Below are 27,388 nucleotides of genomic sequence, written 5' to 3'. Positions count from 1 at the left end.
AGCACATGGCCTGATTTCCCCAGTGAGTAGGTGGTGCTCTGAGGCTGTAGTCTCGGAACATGCTGTGGCCATCCCCCCTGGGAGGGGCTGTCATCCAGAATGGAGCAACTCCAACGCCTTGTACAGACAGCCTGTGCCATGCTCAGCATCCTCAGCGTGGTGCTGGGCATCTTACCTATTCTACATGAACAACAAATAGTCCCCAGTCCTCAGGGGAGAGTCAAGCTTTACAAGAAAAAAGTGCAGAAAATAGACACTATGTTGGCAATCTCACTAGAAATGACACAAAATGTTTTCTCATATATTTTAAAAAACAAATAAAACAAGTTCTACTAACAGAAAACTTTAATTTAGTACCTGCCACGACAAGGTGTTTGTTAATACCCTTAGACTCCCTTGCTCTCTCTGTGTGGCCCCCAGCAGGATAGCTATCCTTCTTGGTTACTGCTTTGGGGAAATCCTTACTTACCTCTTTGCTTCTAACCTTTAGCCTGTTATTAATATAAATAAATACATAACTATAACAATAAATAAATGTTAGCAAAAAGTGGTGGTGTTTCTATTTATTCTTTTTGCCCAAGTATTCTCCTACTTTTTCTCCTCTTTTTCGTCAATTAACTGCTTTGCCTTGTCAAGAAACACTTTGGATGAAAAAGGATTCAAAAAAATATTTACTAGGTGCCCATTATTTGCCTATCGCTGTTCTAGGCATTAGAGGTAAAGAATAGAACAAAATGGACAAGAATCTGTGTTCACATGGGGCTCACATTCTGTTGGAGGGTCCCTGTGACTGTCTCAGGCACAGAGCCTGCACTGGCACAGCTGGCCTTATTGAACCCGAGTCACATAACGGCTATCACCATACTTCATTTGTTTCTATTGCCTTTGGCCAGCACCTCGTGTTAGAGGCCACTGACAATCTTCATCAACAAAACAGACCCACTCAGCTTCCTAGAGCAATTTTCACTTGGGAGAGATGTATGCCAAGATTTTTAAACTCAAAATTATTTGCTGACACCTTTTCTGATTGCCCAACTGTGACTGTTAGCCTCTTTCCTCACCATCACTGGGATTACCACTGAAAACTGGGACCTGAATTATGAGGACCAGAGCAGTTAAGTCCACTATGTAGCAAGCACCCAAGTAACAACAAATTGGAACTTGGTAGGACCTGTCAGGTTTCTCTCTAAAGTTATCATCAATTTGCACATCTTCCATGATGCCCCCTGAGAATCAGAGCCCAGTGTTAAAACCCAGTCTGTTCCTTGGACGCAATACTCTGTCTACCTCCCAGTAAACTATTCCCCTAGGCCTTGGGTCCTGCCACATATGGTCAGATTTCCCAGAAACCTACATGAAACTTAATTCAAGAGTGATGACAGCATAGATTCATGGTTAAGATCATGAGCTTTGGACTCAGCCTGATTAGAATCATTAATTGAACATGATTTCTAAGGTCATGTGCAAGTGATTTAATACTCTGTGCCTCTGTTACCTTGTCTATAAAATGAGGATAATAATAGAAGCCATCTTGCAGAGTTGTTGTGAGAGTTCAGAGACTTCATACATAAAATAACAAGAATATTACTAGGTACGTAGTAAAGACTCCAGTGTTTCCTACCTCATGAATATTTAACTCCTGCTTCATTGCCAAAAGCCAACCAGAAGAATGAAATGGGTTTGGATCTGAATCTCGCATCCCTTATCCACTTTGTTTGGCTCTTCCAACTGATTCTCCAGGGCCAGTCTCTTTATGTGGGTTAGTTTATCTTAAATCTAAGCCCTTTCACAGACAGAGTTCAGGGCTTTCTTGGATGGCTTCAAAGTGTCTACTACTTTGGTCATATGGGCAAAGCAGACCAACAGAGTGACAGCACCTTATAACTCCTGTAATATTAGAGGTCAGTACCATACCATTCTTTTTAATATTAGTCTTAACTGTTGTGCCTTCTTTATGTCATCAGTAGAATGGAAGGAAACAGACTTAATGAAGAAAACAAATATTCTTTCCAAAATTTTTTGCACTGAGAGAGAGAGATAGGTTATGTTAATATAACTTCCTGGTGTTAAGTTGCAGAATTAAAGAATTACAGACTCAATGGAATAAAAGTCCATAAATAGCTAAGTCAATCATCAATCTTTAAAAAGAGTAATGAGGGAGATTTACCTTGCAAGAATCTAAAAGTTGTTATTGAACCACAAAAATAAAAACAATATGATGATATTGGTACCATAGGAAACAACTAGATCAGTGGAACTTACTAGAGAGCTCAAAGACCCAAGTATATACAGAGATTTCCTACAATAACATAAAATTGACACAACAAAGCAATAATTTAGTAGATGATGTTGGGAAGCTGGCTTATCTTATGTAAGAAATTTGAATTGGATTTTATATGAATTAATGACCTAGATATGAAAAGTTATAAAGGTAATATAAAAAAATGTTGGACAATATCTTTCTGGCCTTAAAATGGAAGGGTATTTCATAAATACAAACTTAAAAGCACAAAACATGAGGAAAAATGATGGTTTTGATTATATTAGACAATTTCTGTTGGATAAACACCACCATGAAAGAAGCTGGAAAAGGGGAAGGAAACATTGCAATGACTAAAATGAACAAAAAGTTAACATCTAGAATATAGAAGGACCTTCTGAAAATCAACCCCAAAGAGGGCAAGTGTAAGACATTTGATGGGCAAGGTATAAGAATACACAATTTACAGAAGAATTAACAAGCGTAAAATGAAATGTTTAAACTCAGTGGTAATCAGGAAAATATAAATGAAAACAGTAAAGCAATATAGCTCAATAAAGCAATTTGCCTAATACCCTGGCAAAAATTAGACAACTGTAAATTAGAGAACAATGTAAAATAATTGTCAGGAATGTGGGAACATATGGAACCTCTTTCTCTACCGGAGGGGTGTTGAACGGTGCAACCATTCTGGAGAGCCATCTGGAACTTCCTGGAAAACTAAATACATGCATAAGCTCTGATCCAGCAATTTCTACTCCCAGGGAAATCCATGGGAAGCACGTTCAAGGTTGTTCCTTGCAGCACTGTTTGTTTGATGGGAGGAGTTGGAGGACCTGAGTGCCTGTCAGTAGAAAAGAGAATAGATAAAACATAGTGGGTGGGCCCTGACAGATTGCTCAGTGGTTAGAGTATCGGCCTTCCGACCAGAGTTGCAGGTTCGATTTCAGTCAAGGGCACATACTTTGGTTGCAGTTCAGTCCTGGCCCTGGTCAGGGTTTTGTGGGAGGCAACCGATCAACCTCTCTCTCTGCCCCCACCCTCCCTCCCACTCTATCTGAAGATAAATGGAAAAATATCCTCAGGTGAGGATTAAAAAAAAAGGTGGATGGGCTTCATGGAGTCAGACACTCCAAAACAGGAGGCACCAGTCACATGAGGCTGTTTGAATTTAAGTTTAAACCAAGAAAAGTTAAGTAAAATGTAAAATGCAGGTCTCAGTTACACTAACCACACTCTGAGTGCTCAAAAGCCACATGCAGCCAGTGGCTACTATTCGAGATAGTACAGGTGCAAACACTCCCATCAGTGAAGAAAGTTCTGCGGAACAGTGCTGTCATGAAGAACTGGGCAGCAGTTAGAAGAAATGGAAAATGTTTACAGAGCAATATAGATGTTACCTAAAAACACAGTGCCTAAAGAAAATAATATGAAAGAAAATTAGATATATTCCATAAAACCATTTACATACATTTAAAATGTTCACAGAAAATAATACACATGAACCAATGCAACTCATGTAAATAAAAATATTATATTAACCCAAATGAATGGTTTCATGGGGTTGGAGTAAGGTACAGGTACAAAATGAGAGAAATTAACTCCATCCATACAGATTTCCGAGCTGAAAGGAATTTTCAACTACCAAGTACACACGCGCTTTGTATTGTCCTTGTGGGCAAGGTCATAATATGAATAAAACATGATGCCTAAAACCAAGGAGCACATAGTTCATTTGGAACATGAATCAAAGACCCAAAGAAAAGTAATACAAAAATCGAAAGACTTTGATAAGCACCCAATGAAAAGAGGGTTACAGGAATTCAAAGGTGGAAGAGATCAGGAATGATCTGGGGAAGAAGTGTAGTGCGGACGGGCCTGGAGGATGGGGAGGGAAATGAGCCATTGGAACAGTAGCATTATAGGCAAGAACAGCTACACACAGGAATGGTAGTGACAAACCACAGAGAGTTCTTTGTTTCCACTGACATGGAAGGAATGGGAGACTACCAAAAACAAGGTCAGCAAGGGAGACTAGACCAGGACAAGCTGGTAGGGCTTGTACACTAGGTCCCAGGTGGGCACACTGCCTGGTTCACCTAGGAAAGTCCAGGTTCATGTTTGCTGACCCAGAATAATTATCGATGCGCCCTTGTACTCTCAAAGTATCTCAGTTTGCATGATAAAATATATGATCTTCCTACACACAGAGAAAAATAAGCTTAACAGAGAGGTATTGAGGGCTTTCTAGTTGCATATTGATTTGATGCATTGTACATTTGAATAAGTATTTTTCTGATGCTGTATAGGAATAAAATTTTAATGTGCACTTTTGTAGAAATAAATTTTCTTAATCTTTAGAAATGATGACCTGGTCCATGAGAAAAATAAAATAATTTAAATGAAAAATTTTAAGTGTGTTCAAGACAAGTGACTGATTTGTGACACATTATCAACATCACCTCTATTATAGAGAATTAGGCTCAAAAAAAGGCGGACTGGAATTTTCAGCTAACACTATGAGGTTGTCAGAAGCTAACACTAAGTCGCTGTAACTGGCGCAAACTTAATGGCAGGTGACATCAAATTAAAACGGCCATGTGTATCCTCTTACATGTGTGTAAGAACATGGGAAAGTTCAATTAGGAAAACTTAATTACAATCAAAATGTGTTTAATATTTTGATTACTAAAAATAAGTTGCTAAAAGCACAATTACCTCAATTTTGGTTAAGAGGTCTTGCAGTTCTCCTGATTCATTCATTGACAAAATTTTCTCAGCACCCTATTAACAAGAGAGGGTAGGGGGAAAGAAAATCCATTGTGTTAGTATTGGAGAAAACAAATCTCTAGCCAGGAAAGTTTAACCTACAAAACACTGACCATGATTCTTCCCATCAGATCTTAGTACATTTACAACCAGGAGGCCAAAGAAGAGAAGAAATGTATCTTTCCTTTCACATGTTCCCATCTAAGGCCCACTGTGGGCAAGGGGAGGTGGCCAGCTGTCAGACTATGTCCAGACGGGAAAGCCTCCGGCGCCCCCTTGAGTTGTTCCGGGCCTGAGACCTGCTCCAGCACCTGAGAGAGGAAGCCTTTGAGCAACTTGCCAGCCGGGCTGTCTCGGCTCCATTCCAAGCAGTCCTGGACATGGTCTCCCTCAGACTCATGCATGTAATGACAACAGTAGCTAAAACAATAATAAAATTAATAACCACTGATAGGAAGTATATACAGTGAGGCAGGCACCCAACATCATCTAACTTGATGTGGTTGACTCTGTTCATAGCAGAAACTGAGCCTCAGTGAGATTCAATTAAGTCAAGGTCACCCAGAAAGAAACAGAGTGGGCATTTTAACACAGGCAGGGCGCGGACTCCAGAACCAATGGTTTTAACTTCTGAAACTGTACAAACGAGAAGGGAGCAATGTGGGCACTTTCCAACAAGCTCATCCTGCTTCTTCTAGCCGCCCATTTTCTTCTCCTTTCCAGTGTCTTACAGTCTCCCTCTTTACTTCCCGACATATAGTCATAGAAAGAAAGAAAGAAATCTTGGGGTAATTGTTTCTAATCAAAGGCGAAGACCACATCTTCCTTTTTCACATCATATCCCCAGCACAGAATGTTGAATCCACTGTTGAGTAATCAACAAGACGAGAAAATGCCATTACACACATAGTGGTTGGATTTCTACTTGTGCTGGGCAGGGTGGGAAACACACACTTGCTTCGAAATAGAAAGGTCCCCCTTCTTAAGGAGATTACAGTACCCTTTTATGTGAACAAAACAAAGCAGCGCATGGGTGGAGTTGAAAATGATGCAGAAAACAGGTGAGCTAAGAAATCACAACACGGGGGACGAAAGATCTGCTGACTGAGGGTAGAGAAGGATTTCTGAGGTTGGTGGCATTTGATCTGGACCTTGAAGAGTGGTGAGTTTTCCAAGTAGGCTCGGCAATTCCCACAGATGTATAGGCATCTTTGGTTCTGGGTTTACTTAACTTTCATTGATCTTATATAATTCATGACAGCTTAATCACCATCAGAAATGTCAACTTAATATTTTATAAAGCACTATGGAAAAATACACAGGGCTACAGAAAATATATGTAGCTCTATGGGGCAGGTTATATTCTTTTACTTGTAGGTAGTTTTGCCAGGAATATAGACGTGACACCCCTAAAGTGGGAACAAAGGTAACAAAAGCACCAAAATAAAACATTAAAGTATAAAACATAGTAATATCTGGTAATATTTTACTGTTACTACATTGTATTTCTTTTAAGAGTCAGCTAAGTTAAAATGGGAAGAGCCTCTGGGGAATTTGGCTCAGGAACCGAAGCAGTAAGGAAACAATGCATGAGTCATTTTTCTTCAATGAAAGAAAATGCACCACAGTAACTCCAAGCACAATGAATGGACCAGAGAAGCTATCACACATCTGCATCCCAGCTCTCATCTCAGCAGTCAGTGTGCTTCGTCGGTTGTTGGCACACACTGCATAGGCCAGGAAAGGACTGTCTCATTACTCTTAAATGCATGAAATATGCTTGGCCTCAGTCCGACAGTCCCAGCACCATCACTACTATGGAAGTAGATTCCATGTTTCAGACGAAATGCAGGCTTTGCCCACTTCAAGCAATGTACCTAAAGGCATGACGGTCATTGCTCTTCAAGACACCCCGCTGTCTAGTGCACAGGTAGTGTACCAAGTGCTTAAGGTGGGAAGAACTTTGCTCTGTAACAGAGGCCTGGGAGATATCTCTCTCTCTCTCTCTCTCTCTCTCTCTCTCTCTCTCTCTCTCTCTCAAATGCTGCTATTCAAAATGGCCTCCACTTGTAAACTCCATAAGGTCAGCCCTCAGATTTTTTCCTTGGAAGAAGCCCTCTGGTCCTTGTGTACATGCTGAGCAGAAACAGTAACCCAAAACCCTTTGTATCCCCAAGGGGTCCCATGTCTTTGCTGAACCAAAGTACAAGGCCCTACAGGCAGACAAGGAGATCATCAGATGGTGCCTCTCTGCTCCTGGGCAGCACCAGCCTTGTCAGCAAGTTTCAGGGAAAACCTGGATTCCTCCCATCCTGATTTAGGACTTTTACCAGGGTAGCTCTCAATCTCTCCTGTTGGCACTGCATTTATACACTCCAATGTTCTCATTCCCTGCAGTTTTCCATCAAAAGTATCACAATTATTACTTGGCCTAAAAAGAAACCCTTGTGTCCACAAAAAAGTGTATTTTCTTACATATTGATATTTTTAGGTACTAATCTTTTCCCAGATGGCATTTGGCTAAGAATGTCACAGGTGTGTTTGTTAGTTTTTTAATATAACTCCACAGTCAATTAATCATGTTACTATCTGGCATAGTTTACCACAACTTCTAGGATACCTATGGAAATATTTCTAGTTTATGTTTCAATTGATTCAGAATTATTTTTTTCTGAAAATTAATGCAATCCTGAAAATAATGGTAAAAACAATGTTTTCAGTGCATTAGAGGTACTGGTTCCTTGAATCATCAGTGCAAAGTAAGCATTCTTATTTCAATTTTTAAAATGAAGAAACAGAAATTTGAAGAGAATAAAGAGCCTTCCTGGGGCCTTTAGTTATTAATACAAGGCTTGGTCAGATCTCGAATTCAGGTCTTGCTGACTCTATAACCGACACCCTTTGTGCTGCATCACGCGTGCTAAGTGCTCACGGTCGGAGCCCAAGGGGGTGAACTGAATGAAAGCTCTCGCCACATGACTCCGAGCAGCACGGATGTGCCAGAGGAGCCACAGCACATCTTAGTTCTTGTCCTTTTGTATCTCACTGCCATGCCTTGTTCAGTTATTTCGCATATGCCAGGAAAGGACCCGCTTCATTACCCTTCCACACATGAAATTAGCTTTATTCTCAATAGTTCCCACCTTCAAATTCAGAGTAGTGAGCTGTGACATGTGAATGAGCCACTTTATTTTACATGCAACATATGTCTCAGACAAAGATAAGAGTTTATATAATCTCTCCTCGTGTATGGATCCCCAAGAGGAAACCCATACCTTCAAGAAATAAGAAAAGGGTGAGAAAAGAAATCAGCCCCGCTGGCCAGGACCGCCAGAGCACTTGCCCTCACTTCTGATCACAAATGGGCAAAGCGCACACCACACTCAACTATACATGTCCACCCACTCATTGCCATAGTCAACCCTATTGTGAGCTCCCCATATGGGTTAGGCACTGTGCTAAATGTAAGAGGTATAAAATAAGAAAACAAATGGTGACGTTGAGCATTTTTTCATATGTCTCTTGGCCATCTGTATGTCCTATTTGGAGAGGTGTCTCTTTAGGTCCTCTGCCCATTTTTTAATTGGGTTCTTTGTCTTCCTTTTGTTGAGTTGTATGAGGTACTCTATATATTTTGGAAATTAACCCCTTATCTGATGTATCATTGGCAATTATGTTCTCCCATATAATGGGTTCCACAAATAATCAAACAACAAGTGCTGGCGAGGGCGTGGAGAAAAGACTCTAGTGCACTGCTGGTGGGAATGCAGCCTGGTGCAGCCACTATGGGAAACAATGTGGTATTTCCTCAAAAAATTAAAAGTTGAACTGTCATTTGACACAGTGATCCCACTCCTAGGAATATATCCTAAGAAGTCTGAAACACCAATCAAAAAGAATATATGTACCCTTATGTTCATAGCAGCACAATTTATAATTGCTAAGATCTGGAAATAGCCCAAGTGTCCATCAATAGATGAGTGGATAAAAAAGCTGTTCTACAAATACACAATGGAATACTATGCAGCGGTAAGAAAGAAAGATCTCTTATCCTTTAAGACGACATGGAGGGACCTGGAGAGTATTATGCAAAGTGAAATAAGCCAATCAGAGAAAGACAAATACCACATGATCTCACTTATTTATGGAATATAATTAACAAAATAAGCTGATGAACAAAATACCCAGAGACATAGAAAGGAGTACGGTTCAGACTGACAAACCTCAGAGAAAGGGAGTGGGGCGGGGGCATAAGATGAAGCAAAGAACTTATAAGAACATATGCATAACCAATGGACATGGACAACAGTGCTGGGGGGGGATGGGGAGGAAGGTGTCTAGGGGAGAAAAAGGAGATATGTAACAAAAATAAATAAATAAAAATCGCAAAAATAATAATTTTTTAAAGTGTTTTCACAATAAAAAAGAAGGAAGGAAGGAAGGAAGGAAGGAAGGAAGGAAGGAAGGGAGGGAGGGAGGGAGGGAGGGAGGGAGGGAGGGAGGGAGGGAGGGAGGGAGGGAGAAAGAAAGAGAGAGAAAAGAAAAGAAAAGAAAAGAAAAGAAAAGAAAAGAAAAGAAAAGAAAAGAAAAGAAAAGAAAAGAAAAGACAAGGCTCCCTGTTCCTGAGGGCATGTAGTCTTTTGGAGGAGACAGATGTTAAACAAAAGATCAATAAATAAATGTAAACTTGCCATTGTCATAAATGCTACAACAGAGGCATTGGTATGAGATGCTATAAAAGCATATAATAAGGTGAATTTTACCCAATTAAGAAGATTGGGGAAAGTTTTCTTCATAATGTAATGATTACATAATCTTTAGGAAGAATAGTAGTTCACTGAGCACATAGAAAAAGTGAAGGAAATTAATTAGGGCAATAAGGTTACCAAAGATTATATGTATATCACCCTTTATAGTCAGTCACCATTTCCTTTCATTCAAAATGAGAAAGTCTAGGTTTCATGAAACTGCCTATGATATTCTGCATTGAATTTTGGATCAGTGCCCCAGAGGAAACAGAGGTACGATACCGGGCCACAGTGCCAGCAATCTACTTTAACAATACGCTGAAGAAAATAATAGGTTGCTGTAAATCAGCTTGTATCTAGCACACTCTTCTAGATTTCTGGGAAGAGTTGCGAGGTCGAAAGTTTCCAAACACCATTATCAAAAACAAAAAAACCAATATAAATATTTAAGTGCTTTTTTCAAGTACTGTTTACAGTCGCAAATACAGAGTTTAGCTATCTCCATGCTGATATATCTCCATGTTGATCTTCAGGCTCTGGTGTCCACATGGAACACCAATATTTGGAAACTGCTTACCTGACATTTCTGAGAGGTCCAGAGGAACTAGAAAAATGTTCTCACCAACCAAAACCAAACACAACTTTAATTGTCTGTATATATTATTTATTTTATACACCACTTCATGTTACTATGAAAGCAACTTGCAACAAAAGATCCATACAATGAAATAATGAAATAAAATTTGACTGGGAATTCAGGACATAGGAAATGTTCTAAATAAATCTCAAAATAGTTACAATCGAGCCTTAAATCTAATTCTGAGCCAGCTCCTCAGTTAAAACAAAGTGTTTCTTAGCAGAGTAGTCCAACAAAGCAATGCCTTACATAAGACTTTGTATAAACTGGCTGATACAATAAATAATAGTCTTGCTTTTTAATTAACCATGAAAACATAGTCTCCAGATAAATGCCATCCCAGAACTGGTTCTTGAATCAAACAGTAGGAAATTTCATCCTTCCTGCTGGCTTAAACAAGCCTCCTTTTCTTTCTCACTTAATGACCTCCCTGCCATTCACTTCTGTCTACTTCATTGTATACCCTACACTACTCTTTGGAACATCTTCTAGTGACCAGGATAAAACCCAAACTTCCTGCACGGTCTATGGAGGCCTCCACTCTCTGGTTGCATTGATCTTTCCAGCCCTGTCTTTTAATACCATTTGCTCCTGACTCTGAATTTCTCCCCTGCTCTTGGTCTTTCCATGAGATAATATGCCTTTGCACAGTCATGCTCCATCCTTTGCCCAAAGTTTCTTCTATCCTCCTCACTACCTCCTCCTGGAAAACTCCTACACATGCTCCCAAACCCAGTGGAAATGTTTCCTTCTCAGTGGAGCCTCTTTGATCTTACCAGGACAAATTTCAGTTGTTCCCTCAGATCGCACTTTACTGCACAGCGAACACAGTGGTGATTACAGGGGCTACACTTTCTTCAAGGATCCAGCACTTTGTGTGGTACACCAGAGACACTCAATAAGTATTGGCTGTATTTATATCTTCAGCCTTTCTGTAATTAATGCAGCATTAAATTCCAAATGGCTGTTTCTCATAGTGACTGCTGATTTAAACAGGAAAACAAGCAAGGGTATGAATCAAATGCACCTTGGTAGAGGTAAATTTGCAAAGAAACCAAGCTGATGTGATCTGATGATACAATGCCAGATACTGGAGGTGTGAAAGGGATGAACGCTGCGTAAATGATCTCCCCTAACCCATCATTCTCTCAGCTGGGCACTTGATGGGAAGTGAAGAGCAAACCACTGGAGGTTGTACTGCCTGGTGCCGACCAGGAGGTGAGGACTGTCTAGTGCTGGCTGTAGGGAAGCCTTCTGCTGTGTAATCAGAAGAGCAGATGGCAGGGTTGGCATCAAGGAGCTCAACCAGAACCTAGCGTGGCGCCTGCCAAAGGATGTGCTCAGTAAATGTGTGTTGCTGTGGCTACCATGCCCACCAGAATGGGAGGTTACATCAACCCTGGAGACCGGCCACCTGAGTCCTGCTGACAAAGCTTAGAATTTGCTTCAGGAATCAGTTCTGAATCTTTTCCACGACAAGAACAAACTCCATGGAGTCCCTGAAGTTCTACACTAAACACTTGGGTCTGGAAAATGCTCATAGTTGGTGTGGCAGTGCCTTAAAAAGCACAATAAAAGCTTGGGGATAACCTCATTCTCAAAAGTATAGCATGAAGGGATTAGCTAAGAACATATATGCAAACCCCATGGACACGGACAACAGTAGGGTGAAGGCCCAAGGAGGGGGAGGCAGGAGTTGGGCGAGGCAGGCAAAGAGGGGGGTGTGGAAGTGGAACACCTGCAATAATGTCAATATTAAACATTTTTTAATAACAATAATAACAAAATAGCATAGCATTTCTGTGTCCCTGGCAGGAAAAATTAACTGCACAATTAAATAAACTAGTTGACTTGTTTTGTGTAACTGTAATACAGACCTTTGGGAGCTAGAAAATGTCTGCCAAAGAACATGATTTTAGTTGGATATAATTAATGCTGAGCCATTTTTCCCCCCAGTGTAGCTGTATAGAACAATTCCAATCGAGGCCAACTTTGATTTTTTTAATAATAAAATAAAAAAAGAAATATCATCAAAATAGATGATCATGAGAATGTATTATTTCCTTCTCTGTGGCAGAAGGCCATCTCTTTTGCTTCTTTAAAATTAATATCAAATTATATAAAAGTGATATCAAGTCATCAGGTTAAAAATATATGTATAGAATTGAGGATTGAGCTAAAAGCAGCCAGAAGACTATTCTGTTTAATAGATTTAAGACTGCTGTCTACTGTGTCATAAAATTCTCTTTGCATAAACTGATTTTTAGAATGCAGTTTACTAAGCCCAGCAAAGACTTTTTGAGTAAGACCCTTGATTAAATTCTAATGCCTCCACTAACAAATTATTTTAACTTAGACAAGTACCATAAACTCTTTTTTTTTTTTTTTTTTTTATCCTCACCCGAGGATATTTTTCCATTTTTTGTACAGACAGAGTGGGAGGGAGAGAGAGGAAGGGAGAGAGAGAGAGAAACATCGACGTGAAGGGACACATCGAGTGGCTGCCACCCGCACAACCAACCAGGACCGGGGACAAACTGCAACCGAAGTACGTGCCCTTAACGGGAACCGAACCCGGGTCTCTCCGGACCACAGGCCAACGCTCTAACTGCTGAGCCAAACTGGCCAGGGCAAACTCTTTAAGACTCAGTTTCCTCATTTGTAAATTGGGTATAATAATGTTACAGTGTTGCAAAGATTGCATGAGATGATATATAAGTCTGGAACATGGCATGACACATAATAGGAATTCAATAAATTATTATTATTACTATCAAACTCCCTGAGAATATATATAACTTAGAATCAATGTTGAACACACAAAATTTGGTCTACAAACATTCTATATAGACTCAGTAATTTATAAAAGATAATGGATATCTACAAGAGTTTATGTTGTTGGATGATATCATCATAAAGTAAAAAAAAAAAGAAGGGGGGCTCATGGAAAATATTGGAATGAAAGACTCAATTTTGTGACTTTTAAAAAAAAAAATTAGGCCCTGGCCAGTGTGGCTCAGCGGTTGGAGTGTCAGCCTGCAGTCCAGAGAGACCAGGGTTCGGCTCCCGCTAAGGGCACGTACCTCGGTTGCAGTTTGTCCCCGGCCCTTGTTGGTCGTGAGGGTGGAAGCCACTCGATGTGTCCCTTTCACGTTGATGTTTCTCTCTCTCTCTCTCTCTCTCTTCCTCTCTCTCCCTCCCACTCTATCTGAACAAAAAGTGAAAAAATGTCCTCAGGTAAGGATAAAAAAAAAAAAAAATGGTATAAAACTTGAGGACTTTCTAGACCATAAAACTTCTCAGCTAAGGTGTAAAATGACTAAAGTATTTTTTCATTATGGGAGATTTAACCAGCTTTCAGTCAGGGCTCTCTGAAGGGTGAAAAACTGAGAATTAGTTAGTGACCAATGTTGCTGAAGAAAATTAAGTTGATTGTTTTTCTGGGATAATATGGATATTTAATCACTGAGCAGGAAAAATATTTGAGTAAGAATCAAATGATGAGAGTAATTGAGAAATATAATCAGTTGATCAAAATGTCAATTAAAAGTATATTATTAGGAGGGAGCTCCAACTTGAATGGACCTTATCCCAGATGGTATCCAAGGATGTTTAGACCTGGATAGGTTACTCAAGATTCTCTGCAGCTTAAACATTCGATAACAATTACTTTATCTTTCACATTGCTATCTTAGTAAAAATATCAAAAGACTGAAGATACCACCTCCAGTTGCCACCGGGAGAGACTTCTCTGCAGTGTACTAAAATTCATGCAGTAAACACTAGAGTCATGGATTGTCTAACAATGGTTCTTTTTAAACTCATGGCAATGACCTAATGCATCATTCAGGATCCCAGCAAGCAACAGATGGCATTTATTATTATTTATCTACTACCATTTATTAGATGGGCCTGATGAAGGTCCCATCGACAGAAGTGTGGGCAACATCAAGTGAACCAACAGGTCCAGCGGTGTGGCTCAGTGGTTGAGCACTGACCCAGGCACCAAGAGGCCACTGGTTTGGTTCCCAGTCAGGGCACATGCCCAGGTTGTGGGCCCAATCCCCAGTGGGGGGCATGCAGGAGGCGGCCAATCCATGTTCTCTCTCATCAATGTTTCTCTCTCTCCCTCTCATTTCCTCTCTCTGTAAAATCAATAAAGGAGGCGGCCAATCGATGTTTCTCTCTCTCTTTCCCTCTTACTTTCTCTCTCTAAAATCAAAAAAGGAAAACAAAATTTTCTTTAAAGTGAAACAACAGGTTTGGTGAAGCTCCCCAGGGCTAGCAACAAGAAGCTATTACTACCCCTAGGTCTCATGTTCATAGGGAAGGTACTGTATTCCAGACCTTACCAAAAAACGTAGCTCTGGGAATGGGCCTGAGAGGAACACAGGTTCTGCCAAAGCTGTACCTCAGCATGATGGGAGCAGAGAAAATAAACACCTCAGCTTCGGTATTCTGCCTTACTCTGATTTCCTATTTAGCCTCCCTCTGACTGAAGTCAGGGGAAAGAACTAGAAATCGCAGGGCAAAGGCATCTGTGTAATTCAGTGGAAAGTTCGCCTTCCTGAGGCTCAGAGCAGGCCAGAGACAGGGAGAGAATGGATCTGGGAGGGAAAACAGAAAGTAACCTGCCCAGCCCACAGAGAATCAAATGACTTCTTTCATTCTGTTGGGGTTGATCCCTGTTTGAGTCCATTTGTTATGTGCCTTCAGAACAAGAGAATACGGATGAGAATCTTCCCACAATCCTAGGGTAAAGGAAAATGAATCGTGTGGATAAGAAGATATGTTGGGAAAGCTGAAGCATCGGGGTTAAAATTGTGGACTCAGTCACGCATTAAATCCTGTCTCTGCTATTTATTTAGTGTACGAGCTTGAGCAAGTTACTTAACACCTCAAGGCTTGTTTTCTCTGCTATAAAATGAAAAGAAAAATACTTCTAGCATGTACGGTTGCAAGAAATAAATGAGATAATGTATATTAAGAATTAAGCATTGTGCCAGGCACACATAGAGCTTTAGCAACAAGAATAATATTTGTTCATTCTTTTTGTTATTTTCAGCAAACTAGTAGAAGTCATGGATTTCCCACTGAGCCTAATTCTGAAGATCCTTTTTGAAGGATCCATTGTCAATAGTTTTTTAAAATTAACTACAGTGACCTTCTCTCATTAGTACTTTCTTACTTCTATTAATAATGTGTAAAGAATACTAATTATGTCCTGGCCAGTTTGGCTCAGTGATTAGAGCATCAGCCTGCGGTCCAGAGAGACCCAGGTTCGGTTCACGCTAAGGGCACGTGCCTTGGTTTGTCCCTGGCCCTGGTTGGGTCATGCGGGAGGCAGCCACTTGGTGTGTCCCTTTCACGTCCATGTTTCTCTCTCTCTCTCTTCTTCCCACTCTATCTGAATAAAAAATGGAAAAATGTCCTCAGGTGAGGATAAAAAAAAAAGAATACTAATTACACCCAGCCAGTGCAGCTCAGTGGTTGAGCGTTGACCCAAGTACCAAGAGGTCACCGGTTTGATTCCCAGTCAGGGCACATGCCCAGTTGTGGGCCCGATCCCTAGTGGGGAGCATGCAGGAGGTGGCCAGTTGATGTTTTCTCTCATTGATGTTTCCATCTCTCTCTCCCTCTCCCTTCTTCTCTCTCTAAAATTAATAAAGAAAATAATAAAGAATACTAATTACCCCTACCCCACTATCACTAACCATTCTCCATTCTCTTTTCTAGTCAGAAATTCCTCTGAACTGTATCTGAGCAGAGCATAGAGTGAAAGACTGTTTCTACAGCCTCCATGTAGTTACATACAGCCACGTGACAGTTCAGGCCAGGGAAACGGGAACGGAGGTAATGCATGCAGCCTCCAGGCCATCCTCTGAAAAGCAAGCTGATCATCTCACACTTACTCTTTTTACCTTTTAACAAGCTGGGGGGGAAATATGATGAAGTTGAGCCATTTTTAACAATGAGATGAGGACTCCATGAAAGGGAGGTGCAGTAAAATAAAAGAATTACGCATGGAGCAGAGACATCTACACTTCTGCACCAAACTTATTTAAAGACAAACACCGACCTCATCTGAACCAGTAGCCTATGATTCATACCCATATAGACAGATACAGAGACAGATGTGGATACATAGATATATGTATATGTATGGATGAATGCATAAATATAAAGATAAATTTATGTAGAGATGGAGATAGAGATAGGGATGGAGACAGAGACAGAGATAGATCAAGGTAGAGAAAGAGATAGTGAAAAGATGACCATGACATTAGCTAGAGTGAGTTTTAGGCCGGCACAAACTTTGATGTACTGCACAAATTGAAGGTTTATTTTTGTTTGTTTTGTTTTTGTGTTTTTAGCTACATTTAGGAAAAGAAGTAAAACAAGGTGGCAATAATAACCTTGTCCAGAGAGATCTCCTGTAAAAATTTTAAGTCTCATTTCCTCCATTCCTCCAGGGACTTCCCCAATTAAAACTGACTCCTATTTGAAGAAGCAAACTGAGGAACTCATTGTGTAGGCAAGTTCAGGGAGGATGAATAAACTCGGATCTCTAAAAATGGAACGCAAACAGAGCCTGGTACATCTGTGTGACTTCCTTTGTGCTGGCCTCTTCGACTCCAAAGAAAGCAAGCCTGGGATTTTCTCAAAGTTACAAGGCTTCCGTGATTCACCTCCCAAAAACATTGGCTGTTTCGGTAAGTAGGACAGTGCTAGAAGGACTGTCCTATTTTTTTTTAATTATATATACACATTTTTATTGTTACAGAAAAGTGTGTTAGAGTGATCAACAAAAGATTTTCAGAGGCAAGCTTATATAAAAATTAGGGGATAATTCTGGGAGAAGGGAAGGAATAAATCTACAAGTTCAAGTTGAAAATGGGATGCTGTACAATTTCTGATGTAAACAGCACAGTTGTTAAGGGGTGTGGGAGGAGAGGGCTTGCCCAATGGGAAAGAAGCAAACTGTAAGGAGAAGTCTGATGAACACCTACCATTAACCACGTTCTCTGTAAGCATCACTCAGTTGATCTGCATGGCATCCCTGCAAGTTGTCTTTTAAAACCCTCAGTTTTAAAAATAAGGAAACTGAGACTTGAAGAGATTGTAAAAGCACAAGTGTTACAAGAGGGCTTGTTCAAGGTCATCACACAGCTAACATGTGGCAGGGTCAACATTCAAATTGAGATCTACCTGGCTCCAACATCTATGCTTTTCTTCAGAACTTCACTTTTCTTGTGTATACATAGATAAATAAATAATTTGAAATAATATCTACCTATAAGAGATGTTAGGAGAATGAAGCATGATACTAACACACGTTAAGCCCCAGTTTAATACAGAACGTAGTAAGAGATGATCTGTCACTACTAAAATTACTCAATCACTAAAATTACTTTTACTATTATACTCAAATACCATGAATGTATTATAAATTCTCTCTGCTGTTCAGTGATTAGATAATCAAGAACATAGATTTGGGCCCTGTCATTCTCACTCATAGACCATTTCAGCATTTCAGCATTTCAGTTATGCCATCATTATAGGCAAATTTATATTATGAAGTTCTGACCTGTGTGTCTCCCATGTTCTTACTATGAAGCACAAAAGCAAATCGATGGAAATGTAGTTTGTTTCATTTTCTTTTATTTTTTATTTTTTATCCTCACCCATGGACATTTTTGCATTCATCTTCAAATATAGCGAGAAGGAGAGAGGGAGGAAGAGAGAGTGAGAAACATCGATGCGAGAGAGACACATCGACCAGCTGCTACCCACACGACCCCAACAGGGGCCAGGGACAAATCGCAACTGAGGCACGTGCTCCCAGTGGGAACCAAACCCAGGACTCTCCAGTCTGGTCCACGGGCTGACGCTGTAACCATTGAGCCAAACTGGCCAGGGCATAGGTTGTTAAAAAAGGCCAGAGACGTGTCTGTGTCAGGACATTCAAACAGTAAATACATAGCCCCTCTGTTCAGAGGATGGGCTAATATAAAAGTTATCCAAGACATGACCATTTATCTTACCAACCATTTATTTAATGAGGCAAAGCATGGTCATAGAGAAAAGATAATCTACTAAATACTAAAAAAATGAAATAGACTATGAGAAAGGAAAACATGCTAGAAGCAGTAAAAAGTAAACTAAAAATGTAGATTCTGGGAATAAAAAGTTTATTCTAATCAATGAGAACTAGGTTAAGCAAATAAAAACTAGGAAAAAGATGTTAGGGAAATAAAATAGTATATAACCAAAGCTACAGCAAGACTAAGAAAAGTAAGATAAAGAGAGCACTACCAACATTTAAAAAATGAAACAAAATAAAAATATATTTGAAAATATAAAATTAAGCAGTAAGTATTATGGGGTATGAAAATAAAAGCCAAAGAAATTTATTAAATGTATAAATGAGGCATAAACCCTCATGTGTAAACTATCCAAGTTCTTAAACTACTAATGGCAGTTAATGCAAATCAACATTCTAGCCATTGAACTTGACTCTTCATCACTCACATCCAAATCCAACATTAAGTCCCGGTGATTCACCTGCAATGTTTATTTTGAATCCATTCAATGCTCATCATTTCTACTGCTAACACCCTATGCCAAGGGCCCACCATTTCCCTGGTTTTAGTCTTGCTTGCCACCAATATCTTCTCCATGAGGAGACCAGATGATCTTTTACATTGTCAGTATGGTTTCATGACTCATCCTTACCCTGTTGAAAACAGTGAATGCCTTTGCCTTCCTTTTATAACAGAAGCCAGACCTCCCACGGTGATTTATAGGATTCTGTGAAGTCTGGCCCTGCCTAACGCTCTAACCTACCTCACAGCCTCACCTCTGTCTCAAGCTTTCCTTCCATCTCCTTTTAGCCCCTAGAACATGCCAGTCCTTCCAGCCTTAGAGCATCAGCACATGCTAGAATGGGCACCATCTCTACAGTCAGGATTCTGAACCTTGAGGATCCCTTTATGGCGGTCTTTCTGTAATGCTCCAAGTCTTAGCTTCGAGTCTCAGATTCTGAAGCAGCCTTTCTCCCATCACTCAAGTTAATTAACCTCTTCTAATTACTCTCAATCCCCGATACTGTTAATTCCATAAGAGTTTTCAATCTGTAATTTAGTACATATTTATTTACCTATGAATAGTACATATTCATCCCCCATAGTAGAAACAGCTATTTAATCTACACTGTTTAATTCAAAACTGACACCTATCATGGCACCAGACTCATATTAGTTTCTAATAAATATGTGCTGAATGAAAGACCATACAATGGTCTCCTTTCTAAAGAATTGGCCTTCCCAATGGACAAGAATCCTCAAGATTCAGAATCAAGGAACAGAAAGCAAGGTGTTTGGTCTCCATGCCCTTCATCCATGTCTGGCATGTCACTCGGCCAGGCGTACTGCCCATTAGATATTAGTGTTAGGATAACTCAGTACAGCAAGATGGAATTCTGTGGCTTGGCTCCTTGGTGCCTATAGTTTGCAGTCTGGTCACAGTCTCCGCTCCTGTGATGGCTCTTTGTTCTTGAACAACATAAGGTTGAGCAACATGACATTGTCATCATTTCCAAAAATGCACAAACATTGGAAATTTTTTATAGTTCAACTTAATAAATACACATCAGTATACCAAAAATAAATAAATAAATAAAATGCATTCAACCAGTCCCTTAAAGGGCACTGCAACATACAAGTATATTCTTAAATTAAAGATGGAAGAAATCACCTTAGAAACTAAACCCTGGTTCAATACTGGTCTTGCCTACCATAAGTATGCAGACCTTAATAAGTATCAGTACTTCATTTTCCTATGAAACCAAAACAAACTCTCATCTCTTTGCTTCTATAATTTTCAAGCAGAACAAAAGAGAACAGGAAGCAGGAAAAAGCATAGCATTGGTTCATTTATCCCCGTATTCAAGAACAAATCAGCTAAAATATAAGAAGGCCATAGCACGCATGTCCAAACAATTACAAGCAAGCCATTAAGAAGCTTCCAGAGAGGTACAGACACTGCTGAGAACTTAAATTTTAAAGAGGACTTAAACAGATTTTCCTCCAGAAAAACTCCACATAAATCCAGATCACAGTGTGCAGATCTGGTGAAGCCAACAGAGCAGGAGAGGACGTCCATGGGAAGGACAGCTGTTATACCCAGGCCCCAGGAGGACGGGCGTGCAGGCCACGCAGAGACCACAGAGAAGTGCCAGCTGGGGTCAGGAGGCAGGAGTGAGAGGAGGGAACATGGGCGGGAGACTTTATTGTGGTTTCCACAGGAAGGACAAGGAAATGCAGGTTAAACCAGTTTATGATTGGCTGGTTTGAATAATTTCAGTGGGCCCTAGAGGATAGTGATGGTCTCTGGTGGCCTGGTACCTCCCCTGGGGTAGGGGGACAGTGGCCCTGAGTGTGGTAGAGAGGGTGGTTGGGGATGTGGGCCCTGGACTGGCTGATCTGCATGTCAAGGGCACCAGCCACAGCACATTGTCTAGGAACTAGCTAACCCTATGAGGGGAGTCCCTCCAGTCCAGCAAGGTCCCGGGGGCAAAGCATCTGAAAATACAGAAAATAAGAGACACTTTTAATGCATCTTCAACTATACATTTTTATAATTCTCTTCTGCCATGAATTTTAGCTGGAGTTTGGACATTAGCCAGGACACTGCCTATGTAAACAGACATACAATCATTCTGCTCACAAAAATTGAAATTGAAGAATCTCAGAGGCAAGGGGGCTGGGGGGAGGAAGAGATTAACCAAAGAATTTATATGCATATATGCATGACCACAGACAATAGTACCATGAAGGCATGGGGGGGGGGGGGACAGGGTGAAAGGGGTCAATGGGGGACATCTGTAATACTTTCAACAATAAAGATAATTTTTTAAATTTCAATTGTTTAACTACTCTGTGATCAATAATAACCTTCACCATAAATGTATCATGACAGTATGTTGTATATTTTAAATTTACACAATGTTATGAGTCAAATATAATATTTAAATTTTTAAAAAATAATAACCACCAAATATTTGAAGTTTCCCACAGATGGCAAGAAAAAAATAGCATATAGGCATTCCAAATTCCAACTTTTCAGTGATTTATTTTATAACATCATCTACACAAATGTACCATACCTATGAGTAATACTTTCCTATTAATATATAATATGTGTATACATTTATCAATTAAAATATCCATAAATAAAACAAAAAGGAGTTTATATGTCATTCAATTGCTCAACAAATTGTCAAAATGGCTAAAAACTAAACATGATAAGAGATGGAATTAATGTAGTAAAAATTAAAGAAAAAGAACAGAAATAAATAATATTCAGGAAGTAGAATCTAGAATATTTGGTGGCCAAGGGATTGTAACTAAGGGTGACCACTATAAGGAAAGCAATAAAGAGAGGAACATACATGTATAAGCTACTCACATTTTATTGATATGTCTATTTTATTAATATAAATATTAACTTATAAAATGTATAGTATTTACTGGAGTTTATATTTTTATACAGTCAGTGTATGATTTTACCATCTTTTATAATTGAAATTTGGTGAGGGGGGATTACAGTTCTCTTCAAAGCACTATAATTAAGGATGACAGCTTTCCACTGTAAATCTAAACTTGTAGGATTTATGTGGGTGCTGTATAAATTCACAAAATGAATATTTGACAATTTTTAAAGCAAAAATAAAAATCAGTCACAGGCAAATCTGTTATTTTTCTAGAATTACAAATACATCTTCCAAACACATAGATGGTAAAAAAAATTTTATTGTATGAACCAAAGGGGCCACATATCAATAAGCACAAGTTAGAACAACTAAGATGATTTATTCTGCAAGTAACTTCAAGTCAAAGTTAAAGATGACTTATTAGGGTCATAAAATGGCACTGGGTATAGTGAATTTATGCCTTTGCTTTGTTCCCTGTCATTTTGTAACCAAAGCTATTTCTGCCCTGCCATAATGTGTATTTTTAATCGGACAGTATTAGCCACAGCAGAGCAAACCACAAGTCCCGAGAACAGATGACAGTAACTCTGTTTATGTTAGAGATCGGTTTCTGTGACATTGCATATAAATTAGGATTTACAAATCAAATTAAATGTCCACTTCATTTCCATAATCATTTTGCCTCTAATGAATTCATTTTGCTCCTAAATCTTGTCTTTAGAAACACACTTGAAAAAATATATATAAATTTCTCTCCATGTTTCTAAAGAAACAACAGTCTAAAAAAAATATCTACTCTTTATTGATTAAATGCTGCTTATGATATTGAAGAAATCACAATGCTTAGGATGTTTGTATTTGAGGTATTCTCCAGTGAGATTAAACAACAGTAGGTAAAGCCTGGTTTTCCTACCATCAGTGCTGAGTGAGTATACCACAGCTTGGCTTTAAACAACTTCTAAGCCCTCAGACTCAATGAGACTTTGTCGGCAGCTGGCTGAGCGGACCTTCCAATTCTATAAAGATAAAAGTGCTTACTCTGCACATCACCTTGGAAGGGAAGAACCATGAAACATTTAAAATATAATTCTCTAATTTACCAATTCCTTGCATTGATCCAAAGTGCAGCATACATATACTTCATGTTTCTTGTGTGTTTGTTTTTTTAAAGGCAGCAAATGTATTAGCATTTTAGTAAGATTTGCACCATATGTAGCTTTCCTCGACACCACCTAGTTCAGCTGTGTGTATAGAATTGCCTTCCTACAGCAAGGACGTGGTAAACTAGTGACTCCTGGTGGCTGGTACATAGTTGTGCAACTACTTCCAGGAGAGTGGAAAAAATTGGGAAAATAATATATACTGCTTCATTCCCTTCCAAAAAAAACTACTGCCACCAAAAATATTTTAAATGTATCATTTCTACACGTACAAACAAAATGTCTTTATAATAAAAGGCACATTGTAAAGTACTCATAGCAAGAAAACTAAAATTTATTGATGTACATTGTTAAAATATGACTATAGCTTCTTACTCCCGTAACTGGAATTTTGTCCTAAAATATAATTCAACAGGAACAATAATCTTTATCCAACATTATTATAAAGCAAATCCCAAAACTAGAAATATTAATTTCCAACAAGAGGGAACTCTTTTAACAATTCAAATGTGTCATCATGATGGTACATGACAAAATCATTCTCAAGTTTAATTATCAGTATATGAAAAAATAAAAAATGTTTTCGATAAACTGTTGGGCTTAACAAACAGTAAAAATGGTCTATTTATTTTGAATGTCACCATAAAAAAACATGTATGGGTGTGTATATATACACATACTCAAAGGGACTATAAAAAAATGGACATGATTGTAGTTGTATTATGTATTTTTTATTAAATACTATTTTTCTAGAGCAGTTTTAAGTTCATAGCAAAATTGAGAGGAAGAAACAGAGATTTCCCATATATATACCTACACATGTATAGCCTCCCCCATTATCAACATGCCCCAGTGTTTGTTACAATTGTTGAACCCACAATGACACTTCATTATCACCCAAAGCCCATAGTTTACATGAGGGTTCACTCATGGTGTTTGTACATCCTATGAGTTTGGACAAATGTATAATGCATGTATTCATTATTACAGTATCATACAGAGTAGCTTCCCTAAAACTATTCCATGGATTGCCTATTAATATTTTTTAAAATCCTTCGTCTTCCCAATAAAAAGTTAATGAATAAAAAATATTTAGATTGCAGAGTAATATGTAAGGATAAGCTAACAATAAACTTGTCAAAATTCTAATTTAATCAGCTCTTTCTCTCCAACTTCCATTCACCTTCATAGTTCATCGCCTCTCGATTCTTTAGGAAAGTCTTCTCCGAACCCCACCCCCACCCACACCCCCCACTTTGGGTAAAACTACCCTATTGGGTGTTTTAACAGACACCATTCTTTTCCTGCACAACGTATCTCTCACTTTGTGATTATACACTCATTAGGGTGATTACTAAAGTTTGTTTCTTTGACTAGATTATGAGAGAAAGACTGTGTACATAGAAAACACTAAAAAGAAATGGTGGAATAAATTAAATAGCACATACTCGATGAGGTATTTAACTTATACAGCTTGTTCCCACTATCATAGGAGCTGGAGCAGAGCAAGGACTGGGTGTGGTCCTTCATTCATTTTGGGCATTTTCACCAATCCACAACAGAACTTGGATGATATTAGAATTATCTAGTACCCATGGGAGAGTTAATAGAATCTTTACCTTCATTTCCTCCTGTTTATCAACTATTCATGTTATCTTTAGAAGAGACTTTGAAGGACGAAGGATTTTTAACTTGGACACCCCTTTGATCTTGTATCCTAAGCTGATTCTCCCCATAGTTGCTTGTGCATGACTTCAGCCCTTAACTAGCTTCTCATCCTTCCTGAAATAATCCAAATTGATTGCTAATCTACAAGAATAATACTGTCTGTTTCAAGAGCCATCTTTGTCCAATTATTCCTCGGGCCTGGTGAACTTCCCCTGACCTGGTCTTGCTATAGCCCTATAAAACATTTCACCCTCCATTCCCAAATAAGAAAACTCCTTCCAGCCTTCTCATGGTCAGCATTAGCAAATAGAGGCTTATGTTCACAGAGCTCTGGTTGATTTAGTCCACACTTGATTATTTATTAAAGAAATAGAGAAGAGACAACATGTATGCTCCACTCTTCAGAATATACACAGCATCCAGCAAAATTGCTCATACCTACTTGGAACCTAATGATGTTTCTCAGTTGTAAGTAAGTCATTGAAAACTGGAGCTTATTGTTGAGAAGATGATAAAATGGGCGTTTTGGCTCAAACAGAGATATATCAAGGAATAAATAACCCAGAGTCCAGGAAGAGCAAGAAGGAAGCAGATAACAAAGAAGATGAAGGGAGTGTTTCTGAGATGTTACTAAGGTGAATTGCTCCAACCTGGCTGGGAGCACATTTTCAGATATTCTTTTAATTTCCCCTATGTTTTGCCTGTGAAAGATGGAACACACTCTAGTTGGAAGAAAGAAAGGGAGGACAAGGGAGGAAGGGAGAGAGGGAGGCAGGGAGGAAGGGAGGAAACCCAACCGTTGATTAGAACCGCGTTTATATTTTTTATGCTGAAGTGTAGGATGTGTGCTAAGATGAGGTAAGAAGGGAAAACAGAACCTTTAAAAAAAAAAAAAAACTACATTTTTATTATTTTCTCCCCAAAATGGGAAGTAATATAAAATTTAAGAAATAGATATAACAAAAAAGGTAGCAAAAATTTAGCATATTTATAAAAATATTTTAAAATCCTTTGTAAGAAACCCATTTTAATTATATTTTATATGTAAGTAATTATACAAAAACAAGTGAACTTTACTTCACCTATGATCACCTCACTTTAACATTCTGAAGGTACTAACATGAACAATGTAAAGTCATTTTCTCAGCATGTTATTTGCCTGTATCAAGCTACTAAACATCATGGGCTTCTGGGTTCCAATATGAAAACAAAAGCAAGGGTTTTGACATTACTGAGGCAATAACATGATCCACTGTGAATGTATTGAATGTAATACAAAGAAATCCGATTTTCAACTCTTTTCCACACTGATATTAGCATTCTAAGCAAGAAAATTATGACAAGAGAAAAGAATGAAAACTATGTCTCTGAATAATAAAACATTTGCAATCTTTGTAGGTAGAAAAAAATAGTAGGCGGCATAATACATCTTACGTTATAATATATAAAGTACAAAATCACAAGTTAGTCATCTGTGTTCTAATGAATTTGAAAAGTGATTTTTGGTGTGCAGAGAAATTGACATTCCAATAAAATTAACATTCCAGGCTTGACTTGTAGTACGCCTCCTCTTTCTGACTATTAATTATCAATTGTAAGGAGGAAAAATGGAGGTGGAGTGAATGGAAGCTACACAGACCGTCTCCTAGGAGCAAACTGGAATTACAAATAAAATAAGACAAATCATCAGGAAAAAACAACAACAACAACAACAACTAAAAGGCATCTGGAGAGAACCCATATAACCAGGGACAAAAGGAGGATGCAAAATTTAGCCTGGTAGGAACTGCAGAGGCAGGAGAGAGCAGACTGGGAGCCCATGAACAGCAGCTGAGGGCTGTTTTACTTGTGAGTAGTTCCTGCTGAGAAAGCAGGGGTTTTAAAAAGCACCAAATCAGCTAAAGCCACTCACCTTGAGCTCCGGCAGAGGGAGAGCAGAGTGGACTGGAACTGTGTGGAGGGGGTCCAGGGCGCAGGGCTCAGGAGAGAGCTGGAGGGGAGGACACCAGGAGTTTTGTGCTGAATCACTCCCTCATATGACAGTACCATCTTACTCAAAGAGCCCCTTCCCAGAGCACAGGGGAGAAGCAACGGCCCCTCCCTCAGTAATTCAACACCACCAGGCCAGGCCAGGGAAATGCAAAACAAGGCTCATTAACATATAGAGTCTGACAGCAAGCAAGTGTCCCACACTCTGAAAATACTCTTATACCTGAGGGATTTTTCATTCAGATAAGGGCTACAAATAGAGGCTCATCAAGTAACTGAGACAAATAGCCTCCAGGAAAAAGCTAGAGGATAACTGAACCTTTCATTGGCTTGCAAATCTACCCAGGAAAGTAAGACTTGACAGTGGTGTTTAACATGGGTGCTCCCACACTCATCCAAACCCAGTAGAGGGAGCCACAACTAGAAGAACACCAACACTCACAGGGAAAATTTGGCAGGTTCCAAAACCCACTGAGATGGCCAAAATGGTGAAACAAGAAAACAAATCCCAAATGAAAGAACAAGATAATTCTGCAGGACAAGAAATAAATGACATAGAATTAAGCAAGATATCAAAGGGAGAGTTCAGAGGAGTAATAATTATGAGGAAGCTCAACAGCATGAGTAAAGATATAGAAACATTAAAAACCAACCAGCTGGAAA

The 27,388-nt window shown here is 39.1% G+C and overlaps 1 protein-coding gene across 1 annotated transcript in view; it reads right to left on the bottom strand.

Annotated features, from left to right (window-relative positions):
* Positions 1–27,388, bottom strand: part of GRXCR1 (glutaredoxin and cysteine rich domain containing 1) — a 111,646-nt gene that overhangs the window by 4,424 nt on the left and 79,834 nt on the right. Inside the window, exon 3 of the mRNA XM_036275426.1 lies at positions 4,979–5,044. Coding sequence (XP_036131319.1) covers positions 4,979–5,044 — 66 coding nt within the window. The remainder of the gene's footprint in view (positions 1–4,978; positions 5,045–27,388) is intronic.

Source organism: Molossus molossus, unplaced genomic scaffold (genome assembly GCF_014108415.1).
Source record: "Molossus molossus isolate mMolMol1 unplaced genomic scaffold, mMolMol1.p scaffold_m16_p_1, whole genome shotgun sequence".
NCBI lineage: Eukaryota > Metazoa > Chordata > Mammalia > Chiroptera > Molossidae > Molossus > Molossus molossus.
Note: the sequence above shows the minus strand (reverse complement) of the source record. Positions and strands in the feature narration are given on the sequence as shown.